Source organism: Cyclopterus lumpus, chromosome 17 (assembly GCF_009769545.1).
Source record: "Cyclopterus lumpus isolate fCycLum1 chromosome 17, fCycLum1.pri, whole genome shotgun sequence".
In the NCBI taxonomy this organism is placed as follows: domain Eukaryota; kingdom Metazoa; phylum Chordata; class Actinopteri; order Perciformes; family Cyclopteridae; genus Cyclopterus; species Cyclopterus lumpus.
In genome coordinates, this window is record NC_046982.1 from 8,298,153 (window position 1) to 8,325,374 (window position 27,222).

General features: G+C 41.8%; 1 protein-coding gene across 1 annotated transcript; it reads left to right on the forward strand.

Annotated features, from left to right (window-relative positions):
• Positions 1-324: 324 nt before the first annotated feature.
• eif2b3 (eukaryotic translation initiation factor 2B, subunit 3 gamma) lies at positions 325-26,516 on the forward strand. Its single transcript, XM_034556071.1, has 12 exons — positions 325-647; positions 1,460-1,625; positions 3,483-3,637; positions 10,103-10,262; positions 10,457-10,568; positions 15,805-15,894; positions 18,184-18,320; positions 18,605-18,795; positions 19,374-19,436; positions 19,648-19,796; positions 23,350-23,453; positions 26,282-26,516. Exons 2-12 carry the CDS (start codon positions 1,478-1,480, stop codon positions 26,332-26,334), a joined length of 1,362 nt encoding a protein of 453 aa, XP_034411962.1. The 5' UTR covers positions 325-647; positions 1,460-1,477; the 3' UTR covers positions 26,335-26,516.
• The last annotated feature ends 706 nt before the right edge of the window (positions 26,517-27,222 follow it).

A 27,222-nucleotide genomic window follows, 5' to 3' on the forward strand; every position in this document is an offset into this window, starting at 1 on the left:
TAAAGTAAATATATTATAGAATAGTACAGTTAATACTTCACTATATATATTATAATGACTACTTTTCCGATTGAGACCCTACATTCAAAATTATCCAATAATATGACACCGTTCTGCCTAATGAGTACTTTTTACTTTACTTTAAGTACATTTTCTTCACTTTAGGTAATGCTACTTTTACACTGTATTTTGTGATGCTACTTCTTACACAAAGTCAAAGACACATTTTCCCTATTTTAGAATATGAAGTTGTTGCTTATTTGCATTTAAAATGAAAATAGATCACTTCTCTGTCGGAACCACTTGACGGAGGAAGTAGTTTCCTACACGGACGCATTTCACGGGAAGCGCACCAGGTGTCATCATTCCATGCTAGCTGTTGTTTTTTTTGCTTTACGTGAGCTCTGTCAAATAGTTGAACGAGTAATCAAACTTCTGCCACCGACGCTCACCCGAGCGGGTGTTTGTTGTTCAAAAGACGAGTCCAGCTGCTCGTGAGCTGTCGTTGCAGCAGCGGCATCGGTTGCTGCTCGGTGCTCCTCGTTAGCTGAGTGCTAACAACAGTGACAGCAAGCGACCGACTTCACACGAGTCGGACCCGCTGCTGTCGTATCGAGCGGCTGCAGATCATCAGGCATCACTGACAGGTAACGATGTTCAACCTCTTAGCGAGTCCGCGTGGGCATGACACCGCTTTGGTGAATGAACCCTTTTTGTAGAGTCAGTAGGAAGTGTGCCGTGACAATATAACACGTGTGTGTCTGTCATGCTATGACCACCGGGGTCTAATGTTGGACATAATAGAGAAAGAAGTGCTGATTGCGTCGTGATGTATGTGACATGTATTGCGAGAAGTATACGTCAGTAAGCCGTTTGTGATGGTGCTGAATAAAAATGTGAGGGCGACTGTGGGTCAGTAGTTAGCAGCTCTCTTTCAATCAGAGGGTTGGTGGTTCAATCCCCGCCCTAGTTGATGTGTCCTTGAGCAAGACACTTAACCCTGAATTGTTCCCTGTAGCTGTGTCTACGGTGTATTAATGTAACATGATTGTAAGTCGCTTTGGATAAAAAGCGTCAGCTAAATGACATGTAATGTTATGAATACATGATATGTTGAAACTACACTCCGAGAAATAAAAACAATTGCATACTTTAGAGAGTGTGGCCTTGTGCATGTTGTATTTTGGATTGTCCATGTGAATGTAGAGAAACAAGAGTGTGCACCTTCGTCAGTATGCATTAGTAATAAAGTCACCAACAATTACTTATTCAATGTATTACTAATAAGTGTAGTAAGTGGTTGGCTTTGGAAAAATACTGAACCTCAGAGCTGCCTCCATTAAAAGTTTCAAGCCTCTATATGAATACACATTAACACATATTGTTCTGAGTTGTGGTAGATTTTCAGTTTATATGAATACAACTCTGCTAACCTATCGGCTTGTCCCTCATTTTATAGCTTTCCCCAGCGAACATCATGGAGCTCCAGGCAGTGTTGATGGCGGCTGGTGGGGGTTCTCGCATGCCGGATCTGACATACAACACCCCAAAACCAATGCTGCCCGTCGGCAACAAGCCCCTCATGTGGTACCCGCTGAACCTGCTGGAGAGGGTGGGCTTTGAAGGTGAACGCTCAAAATAATTCTAATAAAAACGGTCAAAAATACTCTATTAGAAATGATGGTGTGCGTGTGTGCGTGCATCTTTATTGACCTGCCCCCCGTCAATAGTTTTAAGTGTTTTGCTCTCAGTCTTACTTTTTGTCACCATCATGGAATGTGAGCAGAATTTGTATTTTATCCTTCACATGATTTACAAGGCAAACGATTAATTTAGTCAGCCAGGTCTGATAATGGAACGTTTCCTTGTCGGAGCACCACATTAATTGGATCGGATGCTTGTGGCCTCATGTGAGCTGTTAGCCCCCCATCCAGACTGTGTGACAGAGAGTCGGAAAGTGTTATAGGAGAGCATTGGCATTCTTGGTTGGTTTCCACATAAAATGTAAAGAAGCAGACATAAAGCCAGTACTTTGACTGTACGTTTATGGGGCCCACTTGGAAAACCTGGAACAAAAAATGTGTAAACTTAATTTCAGCATTAATGTGAAGAAAGAGGAACTTGAAGAGAAAAGATCATCTCATATTCACACAAGGACTATAACTCTTTTCATTTTAAACCAAAGAAACAGAATAGAAGTAGAACAGAAATTGGACTGTTTTCTCAAAAGAAAATGCTGATTGTTGTTAGTAGTTATGGTGACGGCACAAGTCAGTGGGGCTGTAACATGTTGTCGTAGCTCGCTACAAACTGTAGTTCTACAGACTATAACTAATCTATTGTAATGTTCTTATGAGAGAGAGACGACAACGTTTGGACTGTGAATTATGAGATTACAAAATGAGTTAGAAAATGCTGAAATGAAAAAGAAACGGCTCGTTAAAGAACGCGGTATACCTTCTTTTGAAGCTGTGACGTTTTAATTGCAATACCAAATGGTAGTTCTTTATTCCATTCATGGTCAATGGTGGCTTTTCTGTTTGGTACCTACAAAAAATGCGAGCCCTCTCTGGCCCCCAGCAACTTTACTTCTTCCACTGCATTAAACAAGTTTACAACTGAGCGGCTTTTTCCAGTCATAATTTCACCAGCTTGTCATCACAGCCAGTGTCAGGTGTGCATTTCCTGTCTCGGTTTACAGTCTCGATGCTTTCCTCTTGTGCTGCAGCATGCAGTGTGTCCAGAAACTTTGGGCTTATAAAGGGATGTGTTGCAGTCTGCTGCTCTTGCCAGTAAACAGGGCTGTTTGTTATAAATGCCTGTAGGTCCTTACTACCCTAAATAAAACTAGCTTTCTATACATAATCATCCTGTGTGGTCAGCAGTTTACTGTGTACAGCCAGCTAGCCAAAGCCCTGTAATTTGTTTTTTACTAGGCTGACACAGTTAGAGGGAACAAATGCCCGGTAGAAAACATTTTATGCAGACAAAGCACATTAAACCAGACAGACTGCAATGTTCCAAATTCATAAAGTGGTCTGTTAACGTTATCACCAACTTTATAAATAAAGGGAGCAGTGGTCTAACATGTAGGTTCACCTAATACTGGAGGTCCAGATGGCCTCTCACATTCATTAAAGATGCATTATTTTTACAATTCTTTTCTCCCCTTGAAAATAGAGGTTACGGGAAGTTTTTTTAAGAAATGTCACAACTATCGTAAAGATTTGTATTTGTTTCAGGGACAAACTGTATTGTACATAAGACTTTAGTGGGCAACCTGATGTGTTTTTATTGCTTCCCGAAGATGTTATGCATTGCAGTGAGGAAAAATATGATTTAGACGCAATGATACAAAGCTTATGAACAAGAAAGAAGCACTCAACTGAAAAGAAAATCATGGAACACTGCAGAGTGATCTTGACATAGCTGTAGCGATCGCCTTCGGTCTCAGACGTATTTTCTGTGAACTCTGTTTCCAGAAGTGATAGTGATCACCACCAAAGAGGTCCATAAGATGATGAGCACAGACCCTAAAATGAAGGACGTGAAGATGAAACTGGATGTGGTTTGCATCCAGGAAGACGGAGACATGGGCACCGCAGACGCTCTCAGACACATCCAGCAGAAGATCAAGGTGTGTGTATCTGTGTGTATGTAGACCGTGCACTGCTTTAGAGGGGAGCATGCCTGTGTAGCATCTGTGAACAGCTTTTTAATTCAAAAGCAGTACATTTACACACACATTCACTTTTTTAAAATTGTTGTTTTTCTTGATTAACATGTCCAGAATAAAGAAGACACACTTTGAGTTTCCCCCCCACTCATCTTGATGACTTCGCCCATTCAATTCCCTTTGACCTTCATTGTGTGTGTGTTTTTAAATCAATGCAATAACAAAAAAACAGACTTTGTGAATTACTGAAAATAATGCCAGTCTCTCCAAAAGATTGATGTGTTCCAGCGTTGTTAATTAATGAATGTTTACTCATTACGACCTGAATTTGAGAACGATAACAGGTGAAGTTGTTAATAATTAGTGACGACTGCTTTATTATGTGGTGGAAGGGGAGAGCCAACACTTCATTATACACTCAACAATACCATTGTTTTGTTAACCAGTTTTCTTCTGTAATGTCGACCCTCTTAAAACAATTGCGAGAGAAGTGGTGGGGCGGGGGGGGGGGCGAGTGACAAAGATTGAGGGGGAGGTTTAGGTGGGCGTTGTGTGTACTGCTAGGTGACCACTGATCCGTGCCTTTCCCTCCCCCAAATGGTCAAGGCTCCTGAAGTGCCTCATTTCACCTTTTTTTTTTTTAAATACACATGAACATGCACAGCCACGTGCATTTACACATGCCGACGTGGCAGCCATGACCCCCATAACTCCAATTTCCAGACCCCCTTTTGTATCCTGCCTGCTGATCCCTCCATCCCTCCCTTCATCCAATTCTCTCTAAGCAGATGAGGTCATGGTTAAGGTGTGCTGCCAGTTTACCCAGCGCACCATTTATTCTCATCCTGTAGTCATGCACATCTGTGCAACATTTGCGTTTGCGTATGGTCGGGTAAATGTTATCCCTCTTCGACTGACCCCCCCAAGACCATGAAGACATGTTTGTTTAATGTTGGGCTATCAATGATTCCTTAGTGTCGGCTAAGTAACGTTGAGTTTATAGAAGGCTTTATATTGTAATTACTGCTTCCTGTTTGGTTTCTCTACAATTTCTGGTGGAGGGAAATATTGATCTACCCAAGAATCGCACTCCTCTTTCATCCACTACGATTCTGAAACCATTTACAAATACCCCCAACAATAGTTTTGTGTGAAACACAACAGTAACAAGAGAGATACAAACTATCCACAACTGTGACGCTATGTAGAATGAAACCTGCCAAATTTTCATTAAAGATAACCTTTTGGATGCTTTTTTAAAAATCTATTTTGCTCATCTCCTAGGGAATGAGCTTGACATCGCTCCTTCAATTTGCAAGCTTTTATGGGTACTTTTCATTTTGATCTCTTGCTTAGTGCATGCAGTGCAGTGTGCAGTAGAACAGGAATGTCTCTCTGAAGAAATTGAAAAGAAAGCATATGGGGAAACGGGGTATCTTTACTTCAAAAAGTTAAGTTGAAAACATTTACCGGCAGCTCTGCAGTGCCATCATAAAAATGATAAAAAGGAATTAAAACCTAATAAAAGTCCCAATCTCTGAAATATGTTTCCTGATACCTTCTCTATTTCGAGCGTGGCACACTAAGCGTACACTTGAAGATGTAAGTGTTCTGCTACGGCAGCTCATTACATTGTTCTCAACGAAATCAGGCGGCTTTGCTTTTGGAAACGGATATATATCAAACACTTAAAATGCAGAATTTGTTGTGACAAGTGAGTTTAATGTCTCCTCTGGCATTTGAATGGGTCTGTACAGATACTTTTTATTCTTTTTGCGCAAGAGTTTTTTTAATAGATGCATGCATAGTATAAACACACTTACACACACACTCACACTTTAACAGGACCAGCTCCAGCATGCTCCCATTGAGAATAGCCGAGACCCTAATCCTTTGAGCAGTCGGCTCGATTAGAGGCATTGAGTTACACACACTCGCACACTGGAGGGTGATGAGTGAGGAACTGTAACCATGGCTTGCCAAATCCCAGCACAGAGATCACTCAAACTGTCAAACTGATGCATGAGTACAGTATAGACACACACACTCACTCATCTCTATACACAAACACACTCCCATGAGGGGATTTGGTGTAACCTATCAAACGAAATACTTAAAGGAATCAGCGTGCACTGCGGGTGAGCAGAGGAGGTCATTCCTCTTGATTATTGAAAAGAGAGATTACAAGCAGCATATTTTATTTTGTTCACTCTTCAAACTGCTGAGTTACACAAAGGTTGAGCGACGTGCCTGATTATTACTTGGTTCTTTCACAATAAGCCCAACCAGTGAAAGGAGTACTTTGCATGCACTTTTTGCTTTGTCTGCTTAAAGCCTCTTTAACGTTGTGTATTATCATTCAGGCTTAATCACCTGGCAGAAGTGAGTGTGTGTGTGCAGGCTAGAGGAACGACGTATGAATTGGTGCTGCAGATTCAAAGGTTCACCTTCGGTCTACATGTGTTTGTCAGCGTGTAAGATGCAAGACAAAAGGTGAGGAGAGAGATCCGAGTGAGAGATTGAGCTGAGGCTTTTCATTTGAGATGGACACAGCAAACATACTTTGCTCTCCACCTCCAAACGCCAACCACACTTTTCTTCCTTCCTGTGGCACCCATTAGTTCACATATTCTAGTCTACATAAAGTTTTGTTAAGCCACGGTTTGGGCACAGTTCATGTTAAAAGCGGCCCGCTCTACACAAATGATGGAAATGCGCTGCTTTAATATTTGCTACGGGCGGGAACAATTAGATGATTGAATGACTTTTATGGCAGCCATCTTGGAACATAGTGTTCTGTTCTCGTGACGCATCCATGAGTAAATCCTGGAGAGACGCTTACACTCTCGCACGCAATACCATCTGAGAGTTTGACAAACATTTTCAGACTCTCTTAAAATACATGGCCAGTTCATGTAATTTGAGTTCATAAATAGGGAGCAGTTTGCCAGTTTATACATGGGGAGAGGTTACAGTCGACTTACCTCGCCCACATCAGCCAACCCAAAACGAGAAGAGAAGAAAGCTGCAGACCTGGGTGTTGATCTACAGTTATTCACCTTTTTTTTTTTTTGTTAAGCCTAAAAATATTCCCTAATAAATTTTAAAAAATGTAATTAAATTCATTATCAGTAAGGTCTTCCACACTTGGTATACATAATATTTAATGATGGTAACAAAAAAAGGCCTTCATCAGGCAAGCTCAAAAAACAAAATGGACACAAACCCCATGCATACAGAGTTTCCATTTTTCTTAAATTAGGTTGGGATTGTGTAAGCCTTCGTTTTGGACCACTGGAACGTGTGTGTGTGTGTGTGTCCATGTCCGTGTGTGTGTGTTTGTGCATCAGTGTGTGTGGTCCTGACCTGTCCAGAGATCCTGGCTGTTGAAAGGCCAAAGTGTCTCTGTCTCCCCAGCTGACTCCACTCTGCTGTCGCCTGAGTGTGTATGTGCCTGTGTATACCGATTGTGCAGGCGCATGTTTTTGTGTGCGTGTGCGCGCCTACTTGTGTGCTCTGGTTCAGAACGTGTGTGTGTGTGTGTTAGAGGAGAGTTGAAAGGTCTCCTGAGTTTCAGTGTCAGTAGATCTGCTGCAGGCCCCTCCAGCAGCAGTTTCCTGTCACCAGGTTATGCTGGGAGTTACCTCTCGGTCAACTCCACGACCCCTGACCCCACTGATACCACTCCTCTCCGCACACACCGAGAGCTCAACTCAGCTCTTGGAACATTACACCTTAGTGTTCATTACTTCCAAAATCAAGTGAATTCTTTAATGTTTTGGAGTTTCCGTAACACTTTATAATTTTCAAGTGTTTCAAATCAGATGGTAAATGCGATGCTGAAGTTAAAGTAGTTCAGAATGTAGTAGACAGGAAAACAAGTGTACCGCTGTCCTTTTATTGGTTTCTTCATTAATTTTTCTTAATCAGGCAGTTTAGATGTTGGCTGTGTTTTCTGAATAGTTTTTAAGATGCACATTTGTACATGCACTATATATTACAGCGAATGCAGTACATTAAGTTTTACATTTTGTTGACTGCATTGCCTCCTATCATCCCTTTTCTCTTCTGCCTTATTATACATCCAATATTCCCCTCTTTCTCTTTCTTCATGTCTGACAGGGGTCGTTGATTTCCTTTTTGCTCGTGAGTTTATCTCTCTTATTTAACCCCCCCCATCTCTCACACTTATTTCCCTTCTTCCCTCCGTCACAGACATAGTAAAGATGTCTCTGTCATTACGGCGGCTGGTGCTAATGGTGGGATTAGTTCTTATGCTGACAGCCTTCATCACAGGACCGACAGATGGATACCGCACACAGACACACAAATGTGGGCGCACCCACATGTAAACACACACACACACACACACACACACACACACACAGGCAGACATGTAATGTCCACGGAGGCCAGTTATAGGATTGATGTTTTATGCTCCCTGTCGTTGGTGGTAGAGTAAGTGATATGCCTATGGAATTACCAAGCTGGTTATTGATATACAGTTTCAGACCTAGATTGGTTTACATGTTATTATACAGCTGGAACGCTGAACATAGTTTGAGTTTTAGTTCATGATGGAAGTAATTTCTGGACGTTGAACATCTTAAATTATATTATTTTGCATTCAATCTGCCAGGGGAGAAGAAAACTAATTAATTCAAACACTTTTGGACATTTGCAAATTCAGACGGGGCATTGATTTATTTTACCCACTTATTTTTTCAGAGGTATGTCAGGTATGTCATCTGTCCAGCACTGTTCAAAACAATGAATGGAAAATAGTGCAAAAAGGTTGACAAAGGTTTCAGGCCTGGTTCTACCACCAATGTACTTTAATTTACTTTATGTACTATCAAAGTAATAGTGCAACATTTCCAAAAGTCTGGTGTTTTCTTGTTCGGGCAGCTGCTAACGCGGTTTGTACATCGTCCCCGTGGTCTCTGTTATTTATTGTGGCGCAAAAGCCAATTATCAACTCTCCCTGACTGCCAACATTACCGCAATAACACGCTCCTGTAGGTACATGCTGTACAACATCAGAAGAATACGACCTCTTCTCACTCAGAAGGCGGCACAGGTCTTGGTCCAGGCTCTGGTCATCTCACGGCTAGACTACTGTAACTTCCTCTTGGCAGGTCTACCTGCTAATGCCATTCGACCTCTACAGCTCATCCAGAATGCAGCTGCTCGACTGGTCTTCAACCTACCGAAGTTTACCCACACTACTCCGCTCCTCCGCGACCTTCACTGGTTACCGGTGGCCGCCCGCATCCGCTTCGAAACATTGGTACTTGCGTACCGTGCTGCGAACAGATCGGGTCCGGTCTACATCCAGGACATGGTCAAACCGTACACCCCACCTCGTTCACTTCGCTCGGCTTCTGCCAATCGGCTTGTAGCTCCGTCACTTCGAGCTAAACACTCAACAAAATCACGACTGTTTGCTGTGCTGGCTCCTCATTGGTGGAATGAGCTCCCCATTGACATCAGGACAGCAGAAAGTCTCTACATCTCCCGTCGCAAACTAAAAACACATCTTTGTCGACTATACCTTGAATAGGGAAGGTAGAGCCGTAGTAGCACTCTAGTAGCACTTAAATGGCTCTTACTTTGTAGTTTAACTTTATTGAAGAAATTGTACTTTCTCGATTCTTGTTGTTCTGAGTTTGGACTCATGGTTTAATGCACTTTTTGTAAGTCGCTTTGGATAAAAGCGTCAGTTAAATGACATGTAATGCAATGTAATGTAATGTCGGACAGTTTTCTGCTGTTGGGAACTTCATTCATCATTTAATGAAGTTCCTCTGTTTGCATTCATCGTTGTGTGGTCACTGTACATATCACAATAGGCAACATGTCGTATTCAAACTTTTTGTATCACAGAGCACACTTTTAAACAAAATAATTAAATGATGAGAAACAGATGCATTCTTAAAACAATGATAACAGTTTGGCTGGTATACAAGCAGTGCTGACAAGAAGGAGCTCACCGTTGACCAAAAACGGTTATTACTTCATTCTCCTCTGTCTATGTCTGTCTCCAAATCCGGCTCGGTGAGCCAATTTCTGTTGGGAATATTGAAAATAACACAGTTCAGGCTCTCATGTCCTGAGGTGTTTATGTGGAGCATTGTCGCCACATATATTTATGTGTAGTCTACGTGCGTGCTGGGATGACTTTCGTGAGTGAGGAAACCTCACTTTTTAAACATGACTCGCCCTTCAAACTATATCTTATACATTTCTGTGTTTTTAATTCACAACAGGTGGGAAGATTTTTGTTCCAAAATAGAGGACGAGCCAGAAACTTCTATTTGAGAAGCCTGAGACATCCAGCATATTATGGTCATTTTGTAAGTAAATAGACTTGTCGGGATGTCAGTCTCACTTCCCTCTCTTTGTCTTCCCAACCTCCCTCTCCAGACGGACGTCCTGGTGGTGAGCTGTGACCTGATAACAGATGTGGCGCTTCACGAGGTGGTTGATCTGTTCAGAGCCCACAATGCAACGTTGGCCATGCTGATGAGCAAAGCCCATGAATTCACAGACACAGTCCCAGGCCAGAAGGGCAAGAAAAAGACAGGTAACAAGAAAAAGTCATCACAGAGTGACTGTAGACATGATTCTGATGGGATGTCTGATTGGTCTTGATGTATTCATTTTGAAAGAATTAATTTCAGCGAAGCTCTTAATGCTTGTAGTTGATGTGCAATTGCCTACTCACCAAATATTGAAGTATTTAATATTTAACATGGAATATTGTGTATTTTTTCCCAGCTGAACAGAGAGACTTTGTGGGAGTGGATCAGTCAGGGAAGAGGCTGCTGTTCATGGCCAACGAGGCGGATCTGGAGGATGGGTTATCAATTAGGAAGTCTATCATGAGGAAGTAAGTGACACTGTGTGTGTGTGTGTGTGTGTGTGTGTGTGTGTGTGTGTGTGTGTGTCAAATGCAGATAGGTTTGGTTTAACTGTCCAGGTTTCGAGATATTCATCTTTAAGAAACCCCACTATAGAGCACAGCAATAAAAAAAAAAAGTCACATAAAAATACTCTGCATAATCAACAGTTTCTCCAGTAGAAATAAGTGGAAACTGTTCACAATAAAGCCTGTGGATGCCTCTATTGCAACTTTGTGTTATATTCATTGCTAAATATCGGTTATTAGGCGAGCTGACCCTTAAACGATCAGTGTTTGGGAAAAATCTGTTCCGTATTTAGGTTTAGAGAGAGCAGATGTTCTGGTTTCTAATCAGCCAGTGTGTTTTAGGCTGTAGGCTCTGTGGCGGGTGTGTGGGATTTTTGTTACAGGAAGAGTACTTTAGGTAGGTTTTCGTTTCTGAGTCCTAAAATGCATGTATGTGTGAGAGCGGGTGTTTTGGGAGCTCGTAAATACTTCATGGAGCCAAAGCCACTGTAAATTCTGGCCAATAAGAGGGGGGCCAGAGCAGCTGCTTGCATGCTTCCTTACACGGAGAAATCTTCAGCCCCACATAGACACACACACACACACACACACAAACACCCCGACATATATTTCACAGACACAAAAATGCTTATATGAACACACACAGAATTGTGTAGTGTGTCCTCGAGGTGGACATTGATGGAGAGAAAACACACTTGCGTTGTCATCTATGTTATGGAAACACGAGCACACAGCTAAACATTTATGGCTTCTTTTGAAGGACTGAGAACTTTGAAATAACCTCTGATCAAAATACACACGTCACACCAGCATACAAGACAAATCTCTCCACACACAGTGTTTATAGCAGAATACGTTCCAGATTTGTGGATTTTTGTATTTTACACATGCGCACTCATACATGGGACATTTGTGCTCACCAGTTTGATCCCAACTTTTGTAATAATAATACAATAAAGTTAAACGATATTAAATCTGCAATGACATTGTTTTCTTCCAGTTCCTGTTCATTCTTTCTGATATCAGTGCTGTGCTTCCGTGCACACGACCATTCATTCACTCTTTCATCCTCGTTCAAAAGAAAGTTTTAAATACATTTTATTTACCTCAGCACTTTTTGATGTTTGTGCTGACACAGCGTTCACAGCACGTACTCCTCACAGTGGCCACAAATCCAATGTTCAAATGTGAAAAAACATCAGATCTTGCTTTGTTTTTTTTAATCAAATTACAGACATTCATCATTTTCCCTCTTCATTCTTTCAGCCATACCTCCCTCATTCTGTGCATCATTCCAAACAACGGTTTATCCATTCTTTCATCCTTTGTGCATTTTCTCTCTCTCTCTCCTCCTTCTTTACGGTTTCCACATGGTTGAGGAGTGTTGGCTCAAAACCCTCTGCACATGTGAGGTAGTTGGACCTGAAAATTGCTTAAGCGGTGTGAAAGGACTCCAGCAGAGCTTCTCCTTGTACATTGCAGCTCCACCTGTCAGGGTCTCTTGGATGCAGGCCTGGAGGAACGGTTTGCTGCCCGTTAATTGTCCGATTCCAAAACCATTAACTTTCATGATTGGGTAGTATCATTAAATTACAGTCAGTATAAAACACTTCCGTACTTTACCGATACTTCTACATCGTGCGTCTTTACCATCACGCTAACGTGGTTGCTTGTGATGTGTTTCTTTATGAAGTTTCAATAATTTTAAAAGCAACAAAGCTGGGGAAGCTAGAAAAGGTTACGTCACATTTTTGAGAAGCATATTTTAAGTACATTGACCTTTTTAAGAGATTGGACCTGCAGTTTGTGTGCATTTGTTTGCAATGATGGCACTAGAGTAGACAGACGGGCTCAAACCCACCCAATCAGCACAAATACCACATGCTGTACCTTCCAAAACTGTAAGAACTTCCATTGCAGTTCAACAGAAGGGCATGATTACAATAATGCAATAACACATTTTTTAACACGTTTTACAGTATACATTATGATTATGCATCCCTTCACGTTAATGTACCCGGTACTAAATGCTTCCAATGTCAATATAGTCTGGAAGCCATTTTGTTTCTCATTGTTTGTTCAATAAAAATGCAAATTTCAAGCCCTGACTTTCATACATTTCATACACTAAATAGGATCTCATATACCAAATGTGCTGGTCAGTCATCAAGAGTAACTGCACCACACCTGCAGGTCCATGTGCGCATTGGGCTTCAATATGGTAGCCAGCTCAATTAAGGAAGCATCTTTAAGACAACTGTGGTATTCAGGGAATGGCACACATTTAGTTTTGGAGGCAATCGTGCCTTGAATGAGTCGTAAGCTCTTCAGTCCCGCTGGCTCTGTAGTGAAAACCTGACTAATGAGAGAATTAACAGTCATTTAGCTGTGTCTGCGTCATCGTCCGCTGTGGGGTTTTAGTTTAACTAAATAAGACATCATGCTGCATGTGTTTTGAGCGCGAGAGAGATGTGACTCCTCTCTCCCACTGCAGACTTTAGTGGTACTTTAGTAGTCCGTCATTAATCCAAGTGTTGAGTCATCCTTGCCTGCGGAGACACTAAATTCCTGCTCCACTTGACACTGAGGTCTACAGCACTCGCAGCAACCAGAAATCACATGATGTTGCTGGAAAAGCAAGATGTTGACCCTTCTTTAGGGAATACAAGATGTTTGTTGGATTCTGCAAAGCACGTAAACTAAAGAAAAACTATATTTTATTTCACAACTTTGGTAATGTCATCCTTAAATATTAATGTATTAGAACAAGTGACACACTTTAAGTTGTGTTCCATTTGTGTTGGTTTAACCTAAAATAAGAAAAAATATTATTTGTTTCCTGTTCTTTTTTTTTCTTTTTTTATCCCAGTGATTAATACATTTTTCAGTGAAATATGAATTGAATATTATCCAAAGATTAGATTGAATTATCATATTGTTCATACATTTGCGCAGTAGGCCCAGTGTTGCTGTTTTCCCGAGATTGAATGAGACTTGCGTGTTTAAGGCACGCCTCGGTGCTTTTTAAAATTTGTTGGCACATCTGTTGTATTTTGGTAATTTGAGTGACTGAGATCATGTCTAATCATTTCCTACTTAGGTTGCAGCAGCTATACTTTGATACTCCCTCCTCGTCCTCATGCATGTGACGCAGCAATTTCCACTGTGCTAAAATGGAGTGTTTTGAAATCCTATAAACAGGCTGTGGCATAATGTCAAATCAAACAATCTTTGCTATTTGTTGGCATTTTTTCTGCATAAAAAAATACTTCATACAGTGGCTGTATGAATATCATGAATGGCAGTGGTCAGACGGGGTGCACTGGGCAGAACTAACACTTGAAAACGAGACTGCTGTTCAACATGTTTTTGTGATTTAAAAACAAAAGCCTGAAGTGCTGCACAACCCTGATACCTGTTGTTCACCATGCCGCCCTCCACTTTTAAAGGCACCTGTTCCTACTCCAGCGCTCCCCGGTTCTTTTATTTGGCATTTATTCATAATTAGACATTTGTATGCACATGTGAAGATGAGTTTTAAACTCTCTGAACACCCACACAGGTGTTGTCAGTCTATGGTCGCACTACTGGTATTAATCATGGTTTGGTAGACTAGTGCTGGTGGCTCTGGCTAAATCAAGAGAAAGATACCGATACCAACAATAAGAGGAATATTAGTAGAACCAATATGTATATATAGATGGTTGACTAATTAAAGCAAAACCAAAAATAAAAGTAGAGACGCACAAGAAATCAAAACACCATCATCGTCAAAACCATAAATAAGAAAATATTGTTATTTTTAGAAGTTTTGGTGACCACCCAGATTGCCTGTAAAATAACATAGAATCTCGGATTTAGTTTAAATTGATTTCAGTCTTGAAACGTAGATCTGAACACATAAACAGTGAACCATCGTCTGCTTTGAATTTTGTCAACGTTACGTTATTGTTGCGTGGTAATGAGGCACAGACTTTTCAAATCAATCTGCTTTTACAACTTTATTAATCTAAATCAGTGCAGCATGTTTTGAAAACTCCTTAGGAGTAGTGGAAGGTATATATGTGATTTGCAGTTAATGGACTAATACATGTAAAAGCACTGCTATGATCCTTTTAGGAACAATGCACCCTGCAGTTTTTACTATGTAGTGATTGAAAGGGCAGAGGAAGAGGAGGATAAGTAGTCAAAGGGGAGGAAGGGGTGAGCATGGATTTGTTTATTGAAACCTGGAGGATGACATGGTTTTCTTTGGCTCTCGCTTCGTAAATGTCACATGGTCAAACTGTGTGTCCGTGTGTAAATAAATAAATGTGTGAATGAGTGAATGCATGATTGGGTGACGCTGTGTCTGTGTGCATGTGGCCCCTGGTCAACATAAACCTGTCTCATGGCTGCAGCTCTGTGGGCCGACATCTACGGTAGCTGACGGAGGACAATAGACAGATGTCACTATCCTCTGACTTTTATGTAAGCCATGTCTGTGTCTGGTTTCCATCAAATGTTCCTGTCCTATGTGCAAAGCGGGGTTACATTCAAAGGGCTTTCAGTAAATGAGACGCAAACATGAAACATAAAAACAGCAGGTGACGGAAAGAATCAAAGCAAATGGTCCTCAAAGTAGCCAACATGGTTATAATGGCTGTCATGAAATTGGTGCGTGCATACAGTACGGAGGGACTCCATAAATGCATATGCTGGTGGAAACTGGTGTGTGTGTGGGCCATATTCACAAACCGCTTAAACCGTCCATGTGAACATTTTACATACGCAAAAGTTATAAAGGCCTTAATGTGAACTTACACCTAAATGCATCTTGTATTAAAACCGCATTCATTAAAAAATAATATATATACTAATGATGAAATGTAATAAATAACTGACATTGGCGCCCCTTTCATCCTCAATTGTGTCCCAGTCCTAGCTGACGATTGAGTTCATGACCACGTCCATATTGAAATGTAACAGTTGTGGTTTTAATTGTTTTTGTTGACTCGCCCAAAAATGATCGGCTACTCCACCAACTGCCATGGGATTGTGCATTTGTCCAGTTGTGAAATGTTTTTGCTTTTGGGGCCACGCTTCTCTCTTACTACTTATTTTGTGAGTTTTTGCAAAGCAACGTAACCTGATGATTTTTTTTTTTTAAAGTCAAATTTGATGTAATTGTCCTTTCCTGACTGTCTTTGACCTGCAGACATCCCAGGATGCACATCAAAACGGGCCTTGAGGACGCTCACCTCTACTGTCTGAAGAAAGCCGTGGTGGACTTTCTCGCCGACAACAAGTGAGTTCTTCACTTGTTTCTGACTATGAATATAGGAATGAACAGAGTTAGGTCATTTCCTCTCCAACCATAGTTTCAGAAATACATGACCAGTGTATATCTGCAGTATTGGTAGGAACCCAAGCAGTCAAACAGACATTCACATTCGCTGCTTAAATCTGTCGTGAGTGTTAAACATGGTTACATGGTGTGTCGGCTTTGAAAGGACCCGTTAGCAGGGTATTCTAGCGAGGTGTTAATTTGTTTTACTATGTGCCACTGAGGCAGGCTGTTAGGCCTTTAGCCTCTGAGGTAAAGCAGTGTCACAGGGAGCCCTGTGTGTCTCCACTGGCAATAATAATAATAATAATAATAACTTTATTTACATAGCACCTTTAAAAAACAAGGTTTACAAAGTGCTCTACATAAAAGCAAGGCAAAACATAACGTAAACATTTCAAGTAAAAAAAACAACAACAACAAAAAACAAGTAAACATTTCAGAAAATACAGGAGGCAAAGGAGACCATGCTATATAGACAATAGACAAATACAAAATAAAACAGAACAGACAAATTAAAATAGGGGAAACAAAGAACTGCATAAAAGGACAAATCACTTAAAAGCAGTTCTATAAAAATGGGTTTTAAGAAGTGATTTAAAAGAAGCTACTGATTCTGCAAGCCGTATCCCCTCAGGTAGGTCGTTCCAAATAATAATAATAATACAAGCTTGGATAGATTGGTAGGAGAAATCAAAAGAGCTTTGAGTTCGTATTCAATTGTTTTGGACTTAAAATCAGGTGTTAGTAATGTCACAATGATGTTAAGTAGGGGTTCCTGGTGAGGTTCGAATCGATGCACACCGATGCAGCAACTTTGAAGAAAGACTCTTTATGACTATTTTGCAACACCTATTTAACCGCCACACTCTCTATTGATACATTTTTGTATCGCAAAATATTGTGCCGCAACCCGATAGGTGGTGGATTGTTAAAAACAAATCCGACCAGGTCCTCCCTGGTCTGCCCTCTAGACGATGTTTACCTCACCTCTTCCTGTACATTAATATTCTGACATTCTTGGCAAACTGTGCACACTTGAAGAGGAGATCTACGGTAGCACATTAAAAGACAGCACATTAAAAAATGATCACGTGTGTTTGATAACGACGGGACTAGACCCAGACGCATCCCAGACCCGGCTGCGTGCTAAGGGACAGCATGGCGCCGAGCTTCTCAAACAGGGTGGTGATGAGGCCTTGCCAACATGTGTGTGCTGAACCTTTTTTTGGAAACGGTCCCATTGAAAAGGTTAGATTATGGAAATCTGTCATTGCCCAGATTATATATTTGAACAATTTCAAATGGAGTGTCTAGTTTTAGATGATAGATAAATACATCCAAAACCAACGGACACAAATCACTCCCATCTCTTCATCCCATCTCTTGAATATTGTTGGTTAAGGTGAGAGGTACTCTTGCCATAGAGATGTAGATAGAAATCTTACGTCATTACATCACTAATGGTCCCTCTGCCGCCGCCATATATCATCTCTCTTGTTCGATGACTCATTTCTTTCTTCAGATCTTTTCTTGAACTTTCTTTTAACAGCTCCTCTCCCTCTCTTTCTCTCTCTCTCTCTCTCTCCCTCCCTCTCTCTCTCTCTCTCCTCCTTTCTCCTCCATGCTGTCTCTTGCTCAAGGAGAGAAATGGACAGAGTAACTGTTGTTTTTCTCCTGTCATTCAGATGGAAATTCTAATCTCCCTTTTAAAAGAAAGTAAGAGTGGGCGAGTGAAGGGGGGGGGGGGGGGGGGGGGGGGGGGGGGTGTTGGTAGAGAGGAACACTGAGCATAGCACCGTGCAGAGAGGAGGAAAAAGAAATTAAGATGGGGAAGTTACCTCCTGGTTTACACAGAGGGAGACTTTAAATCATCATTTGAAACTGAGGTGCTAATTGTCATGACCTGCTTTTTATTAGGTGTACGTTAATTAACAAAAACAATATTATTCAATTAGCGTCTATTGAATTTACTAGCAATCTACTTAATTACAGTAATGAAATGGATATCATTTGACTTCCTGTTTGCAATTACTAAACATTCTTTAGGATTACACACTCACTCTTTAAAGATAATCTAGATTAATCTGACACAATCAAATGTTTTCTTCCCCAGTTGAAGCCATTATTTAATGATGGCACATGGAACCGAGCTCATGGACTTATGTTATGATGTATGTGTGATACTGATGACTTTTTAGGATGCTTAACATGATGTTGAAATCTCATTGAGCTCTTCTTGTATTGTAGATCCATCTCTTCGATCCGGGGTGAGCTGGTGCCGTATTTGGTGCGGAAGCAGTTTTCAAAAACAACCAACAGTCCCAAAATCAAAGACGACGCTGAGGATCAGAACCAGAAAACTATTGACGGCTCCACCAACCACGGTCAGGGTTTGCACGGACACATCACAAAAATCAGAGGGAAAGTACCATTTAACAGCCACGGCAATGTTACCTACTTAGAATAGCTCTGGGTCTCATTCATGAGCCATGGAGAATATCCATGTTTGGCTTTTGCTCTAAATGAACAAAGACATAGAACTCATAGATAGTTAAAAATAGGACAACTCTGCCTCATCCAGAGCGAGCAAATTCCCCCTTAACCAGTTTGTATGTGTGATCACTTATACCCCTAACTGCTGTTCCACTTGCCTCTTTTTATTGTCCAGAGCTCCTCATCTCCTCACGAGACGAGCCTCTCCTCCAGCTGGCTCAGGAGCGCTCCTGTTGGAACGACCACCGCGGTGACATGAGCGAGGCTTACCATGGAGGAAAGCTCCGCTGCTATGTTCACATTATTGACCAGGGCCTTTGCTACCGCGTCAACACGTTGGCCGCTTACATAGAAGCGAACCGGCTGGTGAGTTGGACGACGTTGTTCAACACACTTAAAGTGCGCATGTTCCGTAACAAACTACATGTGTGTTTGAGTAAGTTAAAGTAAATTCAGCTTTATTTGCCTAGATATGTACATGTATACGGCTTTAATTTGAGTAATAGGACGACAGAAATTAGTCGATTAACTATTTTGATAATAATTTCAAGCTAAAATACCCAACATTCTCTGGTTCCAGACTTTTACATGCTACAGTTAGCTGTTTTTTCTCTTTTTTTGACAATAAATTTGATTACCTTGAAGTTTTTGATCATAAAAACAAATTGCAGACATCAACCTGTGATTAATTGAGCAAATAACTGGGGTGATCAATAGTCTTGCCTCTTCCGCATCCCTTATCCCTCTCATTCTTGTGGAAGTTTTTTTCATTTTCGGAATTCTGCTTTTATTTTGCCACTTCTAATGCAGAATTGCATGCTTGTTTGAATGCTGTGTACTTGGCGCTGTGACCCAATTCCTCCAGATGGATCATTAAAGTTAGCTAATCATCTTTCTATTATTTCAATCTCATGTCTCCCTCTCTTCCGTCTCCTCCCAACTAGGCCCCAAAGTTATTTGAGGAGCCAGCCGTCCACCCATCTGCTGTCATTTCTGAGAGATGTCAGGTAAGTGTAATGTAGTAGAAGTACCATTAAACTGTTCAAAACTCATATTGTATTCATATTTCTGTTGTCTTACTTTCCCCTCTCAATTAGCAGCTTTACTAATTGCCCTATAACACCACTCACTAGCTGTTATCCAATTGTATTTAGTCTAATCTGTTCTTGTGAATGTATCGATGTCTGAGTAATGTTCCCGTTTGTGCTCGGCGAACAGATGGGATCAGACAGCATCATCGGAGCGCTGTGCCAGGTAGCAGATAAGACTTCCATAAAGAGGTCCACCATCGGAAACTCCACCACAGTAAAAGAGAAGGTCAAAGTCACCAACTCTATCATCATGCACGGGGTTACCATCGAGGAGGGGTGAGAACAGTCACATCTGTACACACACACACACACACACGTGCACACACTCCTTGATAACTTGTACTTTGAAGTGCTTTTGCAAACATGTTAATATAGCCTGAAAAATAATTTCACCTTCGAGGCACGTTTATGACTTCAAACATGCTTTTGGGAGGTGTTCAGTTAGTACATGACCACAGTGTGTGACAAAAGTGGCAAACCAGTGGAATTTAGTAAGCAAAGATTTCAAAATAAGATGAGTGATCTAATAATGCCAGGATGAAACGTGGCCCTGCACAATCCCTACAAGTACTTTACCGTTTCCTTTCATCCGTTAACACTGTTTGGCTTTCACATATCTTCATTCACTGCGTACCTTTCCGTTGGATTTTCGAGGTGCTGCCATGTGCAAGCGTGGGGTGTGTGTTGGGCAGATGCTTGTGGATGTGTGTGTCCGTTGATGGGACGTGTAACAGGTTTTGTTTTCTGTGCTCCTCGGGGTCAAACGGGGAGCGTTGAGTTAACAATGCATCTATTGGTGTGCAACCAGCCAGAGGCCGGTTCCAAACAAACACAAAGCTGTTGAAGTGAAACACACAGCATTCATATATTTCATTTAGCCACTAATTTACTTGCCTATAACAAAGTTCCCACTGGTTATGGAATTTGTGGAACATGGTGTGGGTTTGAAAAGGTGTATTGCAGACTGCAAAAGTCTGAGCTTTTTGACGATTGCCTTAGGAAGTAAGAAGAATTGAAATGATTATTCATTGGTCAGGTTCATCAATACCGGCGAATCAAATGCCAAAAGTCTATTTCGATAATCTGTTATGTTATTTATTAGGTTAGTCCCTTAACATACAGTTTAGTTTCCCCCTTTTTCCTATATTCTTTAGCTTTAAGGTTGACACTATGGTTTTAAAATATGTTCATGGCTGCACCTTTCTATCCAATGGAAATCAGTTAGAATCCGTTCTTAACATTGAATGAAGTTTGGTTGTACAGCAAGAGTTCACCCACAATTCTAATTTGTTTCTGAGGAATATTGTTATTACTTTAATTATCTTTTTCAATTTATTCATTTCCTATTTGTGATGGTCACTCGACATAAGTTCCTACAGAAAACAGAAATTGGTTGTGCTGGAAATTCTACAAATGTGTTGCTTTTCTCCTTTAAAATCAGCAGGAGAAACCAAACTATTTACGTCATTCTTTACAACCGTTATATCACTTACATTATTCCAAATTGCTGGACATGGCAGATATTGTATTTGCCACTTTATGATGTCACTTGGGGAGGGGGAAAAAAGCCCTAGTCTGAATAGTGATGAATCACGGTCAGTCACTATATTACACATCACGATTTTCAACGGTAGCGAGGAGTTAAAGTGGTCAAAATTGACTGCTTTGTTGCCACCAAAGATCGCAGCAGCCACTGTAGAATTAACATGTAGATTGATCCGCTCATCCTCTCAGCCAGAAACTAGTGGAAAGAGACTCATCTTGGCCTCTAGTCTGGATTTTAATGCACTCATTCACAAGCCCCTTTTTTTATATCTCAATTTCTTACTCCTCCCTCTCTTTTCTCTCAATCAAGGCCTCAACGACATCTCTCTACTCTCTCTCTCTACTCTCTCTCTCTCTCTCTCTCTCTCTCTCTCTTCTGCCCCTCTCCGTCTCTTCTTAAGCCTTTCGGGGACCCCAGCCAGCCAGCATGGGGACCCTCATCATGCCCATGTAGGTGCACGCACAAAGGCATGAAAGAGCGAGAGGGAAGGGAAGAAAGAAGCCAGGGGAAAGCAAGCTAGCGCGCAAGAAAGAAACTGCGATTCTTTCTTTTCTTTCTTTTTTCTTCTTTTTTTTTTTTTTTAAAGGACATAAGAAGGAAGGAGAAAGAAGGAAAGAAAGAGCCAGTGTGAGGGGATTAGCAGACCCCGGCCATGTCGCAGAAACCCCTCGCATTTCTGCTTTCTTTGTTTGGAGCTGACCAGAACTTGTTGACAAAGCGCTGCATGTTTGGGAAGGGGGATAGTAAGGGGTCAACTTTACAGGGGGGTTGGCACGGAAGGTGGGGGGTTGACGTGTGTTTGTATGTGTGTGTGAGTGAGAAGGAGGATGGGGGGGTCATTGCAAGGAGGAGCCCCGGTGTTAGTAATTAGTGGTGTTTCAGCTCTGAAGCTTCTTTGGTGGTCTCTCTCACTCCCTCTCTCTCTAATGTTACAAAACTTTGAATCTTGTAATCTCCCATCACCAGCTACCACCAGCACCACCACCTCCTAGGTAGTCACTCACACGCACGCACGCACAGACACATCCACACACTCCTTTCTCCCTCTCCTTCCAGGCCTAACCACCTGAATAGAATAGGACAACACAAACCTGTCTGTGTGTGAGGTGCAGAGGGCCAAGTGTGTGTGTGCGTCACTGCCTGGGCAAGACCGACATGTGTTCTCCACCGGGCTCCCCAAGCTACTGAGGCACACATTCTCTAACCCACGCACTTACACGTACACGCCCTCCACGGTTAGCTGACACAGGACACACAAGACTGTCTGTGTCTCCCCTCCAAGAATTTTATGGTGATGGTTTGGCTGAATGTTGGCACTGCCAGCTCAGGTGGGACTGTAGCACAGAGCCAACAATGTCTTGACACACACACACACACACACACACACACGCAGAGAGTCATGTGCACACAACATGGGCTGCTTTTGTTCTTTAATACACATGCTAATTTCATGCGTTTGAGTCTTCGGAGCAGGTGTGAGGATCCCTGACTGCGAAACGCGCTGAATGTTCCTATTGTCACGTTGACCTCCAGAATGGCTCTCATGTGGGAGTGGAGGAACTTAACAGCCAACAGTGGAACACTGTGGCCGCACTGGGCAGCTACCAGTATGAATGTTGTCAACTGTGTGCGCGTGCCTGTGCGTTGCTTGTGTACATAAGGTACGTGGAAGAAAACATAATGTGAACCACAAACTTGTTTGGATCTCCTGCAGGCCCAGAGAGCAAGCAGCAGACTCGGAAAATCCTGGTATAACACCATCTGTCCTAGAAAAATATTAATCTTTACAGCTCAAGATTACCAGAAATGAGCCACGATCTCATCACCACAGGCCCGTATGCAGTAATTCAAGGTTTAGAGATATTGCTGAGTGGCTGGGAATGTTTAATTATTGATGAATCTATTAATATGGATATTGTTTTACTTTGTAACATAAAGTTTTTTCTTTCTGTTCCTTTTTTATTATCTTGTAACGCCATGAGGAGTTCCAACAGCCTGGTTGGGAACCACTGCTCTAGAAATATCAGAAGAATGTGACTAATGGGGTCAGCTGTAGCTCATGGGGAGAGTGGTCGTCCCGCCACCACAAGGTAGCTGGTTCGATCCCCGCTCTCCCCATAGTTCCATGTCGAAGTGTCCTTGAGCAAGACACTGAACCCCCGGGTGCTTCACTGCTCCTTAATAACTAAGGATGGGTTAAATGCAGAGAAGAATTTCCCCATAAATAAAAGTGTACATTTCTTTCTTTCTTTTCTTAATGTAAAACTAATGTGTGGTTTCCAGGTGTAACATCCAGGGCTGCGTGATCTGCAGTAATGCGGTCATCGGCCGAGGAGCGGACCTCAAATACTGTCTAGTGGGAAGCGGACAACAGATCGAACCAGAGGGTGAGGGTCACTATCATAAACATACGAAAAATATTGTCCGTTTCATCCCATTAATTTTTTTTCTTCTCACAGCAATTGTCAACACGCGATGTCTAGTTCAACAACCTCTCGTCTCATTTGTGTGTGTGTGTGTGTGTGTGTGTGTGTGTGTGTGTGTGTCACATTGATGGAGAGGTTAGAGAGCAGGGCCAGAACAGGACCACCCGGAATTCAACAGCAGCAGCCTCCAGCCACACACACACACACACACACACACACACACACACACACACAAATAGAGAGAGAGAGCTCGGCTACCAGACTAAGCAGCCTAATTGAGTGAACAACAGGGTGCTCTAAGTAACAACAGTGTGAATTTGAGCTAAACTCGCCTAAAAAAAAAAACTTTTTGAAGCATCAAAACAGATCTTTGCTTCAGCTTTTCTTCGGGACATGTTTTCCCACTGGCCAGCAATGACCTGCTGACTTTATCTTATTGAACACGGGAAACTTGGACCCCTGGTTGCGTAATTGTTTTGCATACACTGCGTGGCCAAAGCTCAGTCACACAATTGCAAAGTTCCAGTCTCTGTGTCTCTGATGGACAGTCTTTCTTTGTCTCCCATTTGTATCGTATAGTTTCTCTCTTTGATATTATTTTTCATAAAATGCATTGTTGTCTCTTCAAAAAGGGATCTGCTGTATATAGTCAAGGGAAGTCAAGTTTATTTATATAGCCCAAAACCTCAAGCCCTCAGAGGGCTTTACAGTATGTACAGTGTACAGCAGTTTCTTATTCTCAAATTGAATACGGGAAACCAAAATAGGACCTCAGAACCAGCAATAGACGAACGACCCTGTCTCCCATGCCTGAAGAGGGGATACAACCCACAGAAACACTGAGTTGTTCATAATTATCGAAATTTGGCACATTAACTTTCTGGCACATGCAAGGACCCATGTGGTGAATATCAAAATCCCTTTCACCCTGAGCAGAGTAAGAAGAAAATAAGATCATGGCTAAACTAAACTTTTATTTTAGTCTTGGATCATGCCCAACCCTTTATGGTCAGTATAATGTTGAATACACGAATACTCAACTGTTTATATACAGGCCACTGTAATCCTCCACAGTTTTTGGTAGAATCCCCAAACATCTACCGCTTTATGGATCAGGCTTAGATCAGATTAGTTTCATCCATATAATGCAGTGCTCTAATGATAAACCTGTTTGCTTTCGTATTGTAAGAAAGCACAGGCTCGTCTCTAGCTACTAATCTAGCCTGCTGACCGCAGGCTGCGAAAGACATTACACACCCACTCTACTGCTGAAGCTGTTAGCAGCCAAGGACCACCCTGCTAGTTAGCCTCACACACACACACACACACACACACACACAAAGATGAAGGTCCGTCAGGTGTTGATATTGTAGGAGATACACACCTTTCCTGTGGGTGCTTTGATAAATAACACGCATGGATACATTAAAACCGTCTCTCCTCTTCCTCCCTTTGTCTCTGGAAGATGACACTATGTTCTCCTCTACTGATGCATCATGGGACATTGGACTATTTACCTGACATATTTATATTTGGTTAGAATGTGTGCTGACAACATAGGGCTTATTTCTCTCTATTAGTTGATTCAGGTCAGAGTTGGAGCTGTCTACTATCATTTGCCCAGCAACAGATATTAGTAAATATATATCCCTAATACATTTAAACACTATACAGGATAAGTTACTGATGAATTAACAGACCCTGCCTCCCTTCCTCTGCTGCTCTCCCATGCTCCATTTGTCCTCCACACTGCAGAGCATAAACTCCTTCTGAGCGGCAGATTCCTTCACACTAAAACCTGTCTGTGTGGATGGAACATTAGTCTCTGCCACCGTTTGCTTCGGATTCGGAGCGGTGCTCGGAGATGGAGGGAGGAGCAATAACAGCTGTCCTCAGGCTGAACTAGCTTTGGGTTGAGAGAGATGGAGAGAAAATGCTGGCAATCTCGGTTTCGAGCATCCTCCATTTATTTTTGTGGATTTGAAATGAACTATAGCACCATACAGTGGGTTTGCACGGCGTAGCCCGCTGACTAGGGCTTTCCTCGACCAAAGATATTCTTTGTCATGTCAAAGGTCTTTGTCGATAAAATAATTATTTGATTTAACAGATCTGTGAAACTAGAGTTTCTCCTCAAAGAATCACACAAAGCACTATTGTAAATCTTGTGTTTACAAGATGTGCTCATAGGTTTGTTGGAAATGTGCCATTTAGCATATAACGTTAAAAGAAATGACATAAATCGTAGTTGATTAAGACCAAAACATCTGAGTAGTTGACTAATCGACTAAGAGGGGCAGCGGTTATCTACACATTGCATACATATGCCAGGCCGACATTGGTTTCCATTCATTTCAGTAAGAGATCAAAATAAATATGCAGAAATGGCTATCCCATTGGGGTACACATCAGCGCCTGTACATCTTTGATAAAGGTTTTCTGCATCCAGTAATAAACACATTTACCAAATTCCTCTCGGATTTATGTCACCCTGCTCAGAGCAGATGTAAATGGCATTAAAAAAAGGTATTTAATGTTACATGCATTGAGTTGTAGGAACCATGAATAATTAAATATCCTGTTGGCGAAGGTAAAGACAAGATCATTTTGCCCACAACATGCTTGTTCACTTTACTAGCTGTCACTCAACACTTAGTTTCTTTATTTAATGTTTCTCTGCTTTGTGTGTATATTTATAAAGCTGTAGGTTTCTTTAAGAGAAAACATGAACACTTTAGTTTTCAATATAAAACACGAGTACCTGCGTTAATCATTTCTCTCTCCTTCAGCTGAGAGGACTAACGAGGTCATCGTTGGAACGGACCAGCTGATGGAGATCTAACTACCACAGGGATGGAGTGGCGTCCTCATCTCCTCATTAACCAATCGGAGAGCAGCAAAACATAGCGGACAACTAATTCATCAGCTGACTGACCAACGAGGAGCCTGGAGGCTGCTTGACAGTCCTCTCTTCTCATAGGCTTTTTCTACATGTCCAAATAAATGAAGCGCTTCAACCCATGATTTTGGCATGTCTGTGTTTTTATTTGTTCATTTCAATTATATTCAATAAAAACAACGTTGTGTAGCCCAAAATGACAAATTATTGTGTCCATCTGTTTGGAATTTTAGTGATAGGTCTTCATCTCTTTGAGAACATGTTTAACAGACATCTCGACTGTCAGTTGTAGGGAGATCTTTATGATAGATTTGCCACACTGGTTATTATCCGACTCCTGTAATGGCAGGACTCGATTACTCAATTTATCCCGTTTGAGAGGGTGGAGACTCGTACGCGTTTGAATGTGCATGGGCGTATGCGTGTACACTGCAGCTGTGAAGACCAGAGATGGAGGGGTGGGGGGCCGTGGGAGGGGTGACCACAATGGCGTGGGGGTTAAGTTTATTTGTACACAAAATTGGTGTATGTGCAGGCCCCGGACCACCCAGCTTGATCCTGTATCAGTTAACGCCGACACCCCGCCCTCACACACGAACGCAGCAGAGGAGGAAACTGACTCGCGCCTGACAATTTTCCTGCTCTTCTTTCCCTCTCTGCTCACTTTGCTGTCACCAGATTTATTGCATTCCTTCTGCTGAGTATTTCTTAAATTACAGGTTTGAAGTTCCTTAGTCACGAAGGAAGATGACAGGGATGTCTGTGCCTTGTGTGTACGCGTGTTTGATTCTGTCCTCTGTTTCCTATTGTCTGCAGGAGTCATTTAGGCTG

Coding starts and splice junctions, on each gene's coding strand:
- eif2b3 (XM_034556071.1), top strand. CDS start 1,478: ATGGAGCTCCAGGCAGTGTTGATGGCGGCTGGTGGGGGTTCTCGCATG. Junction 10,263..10,456: donor GAAGGGCAAGAAAAAGACAG/GTAACAAGAAAA, acceptor ATTTTTTCCCAG/CTGAACAGAGAGACTTTGTG. Junction 15,895..18,183: donor GACTTTCTCGCCGACAACAA/GTGAGTTCTTCA, acceptor CTTGTATTGTAG/ATCCATCTCTTCGATCCGGG.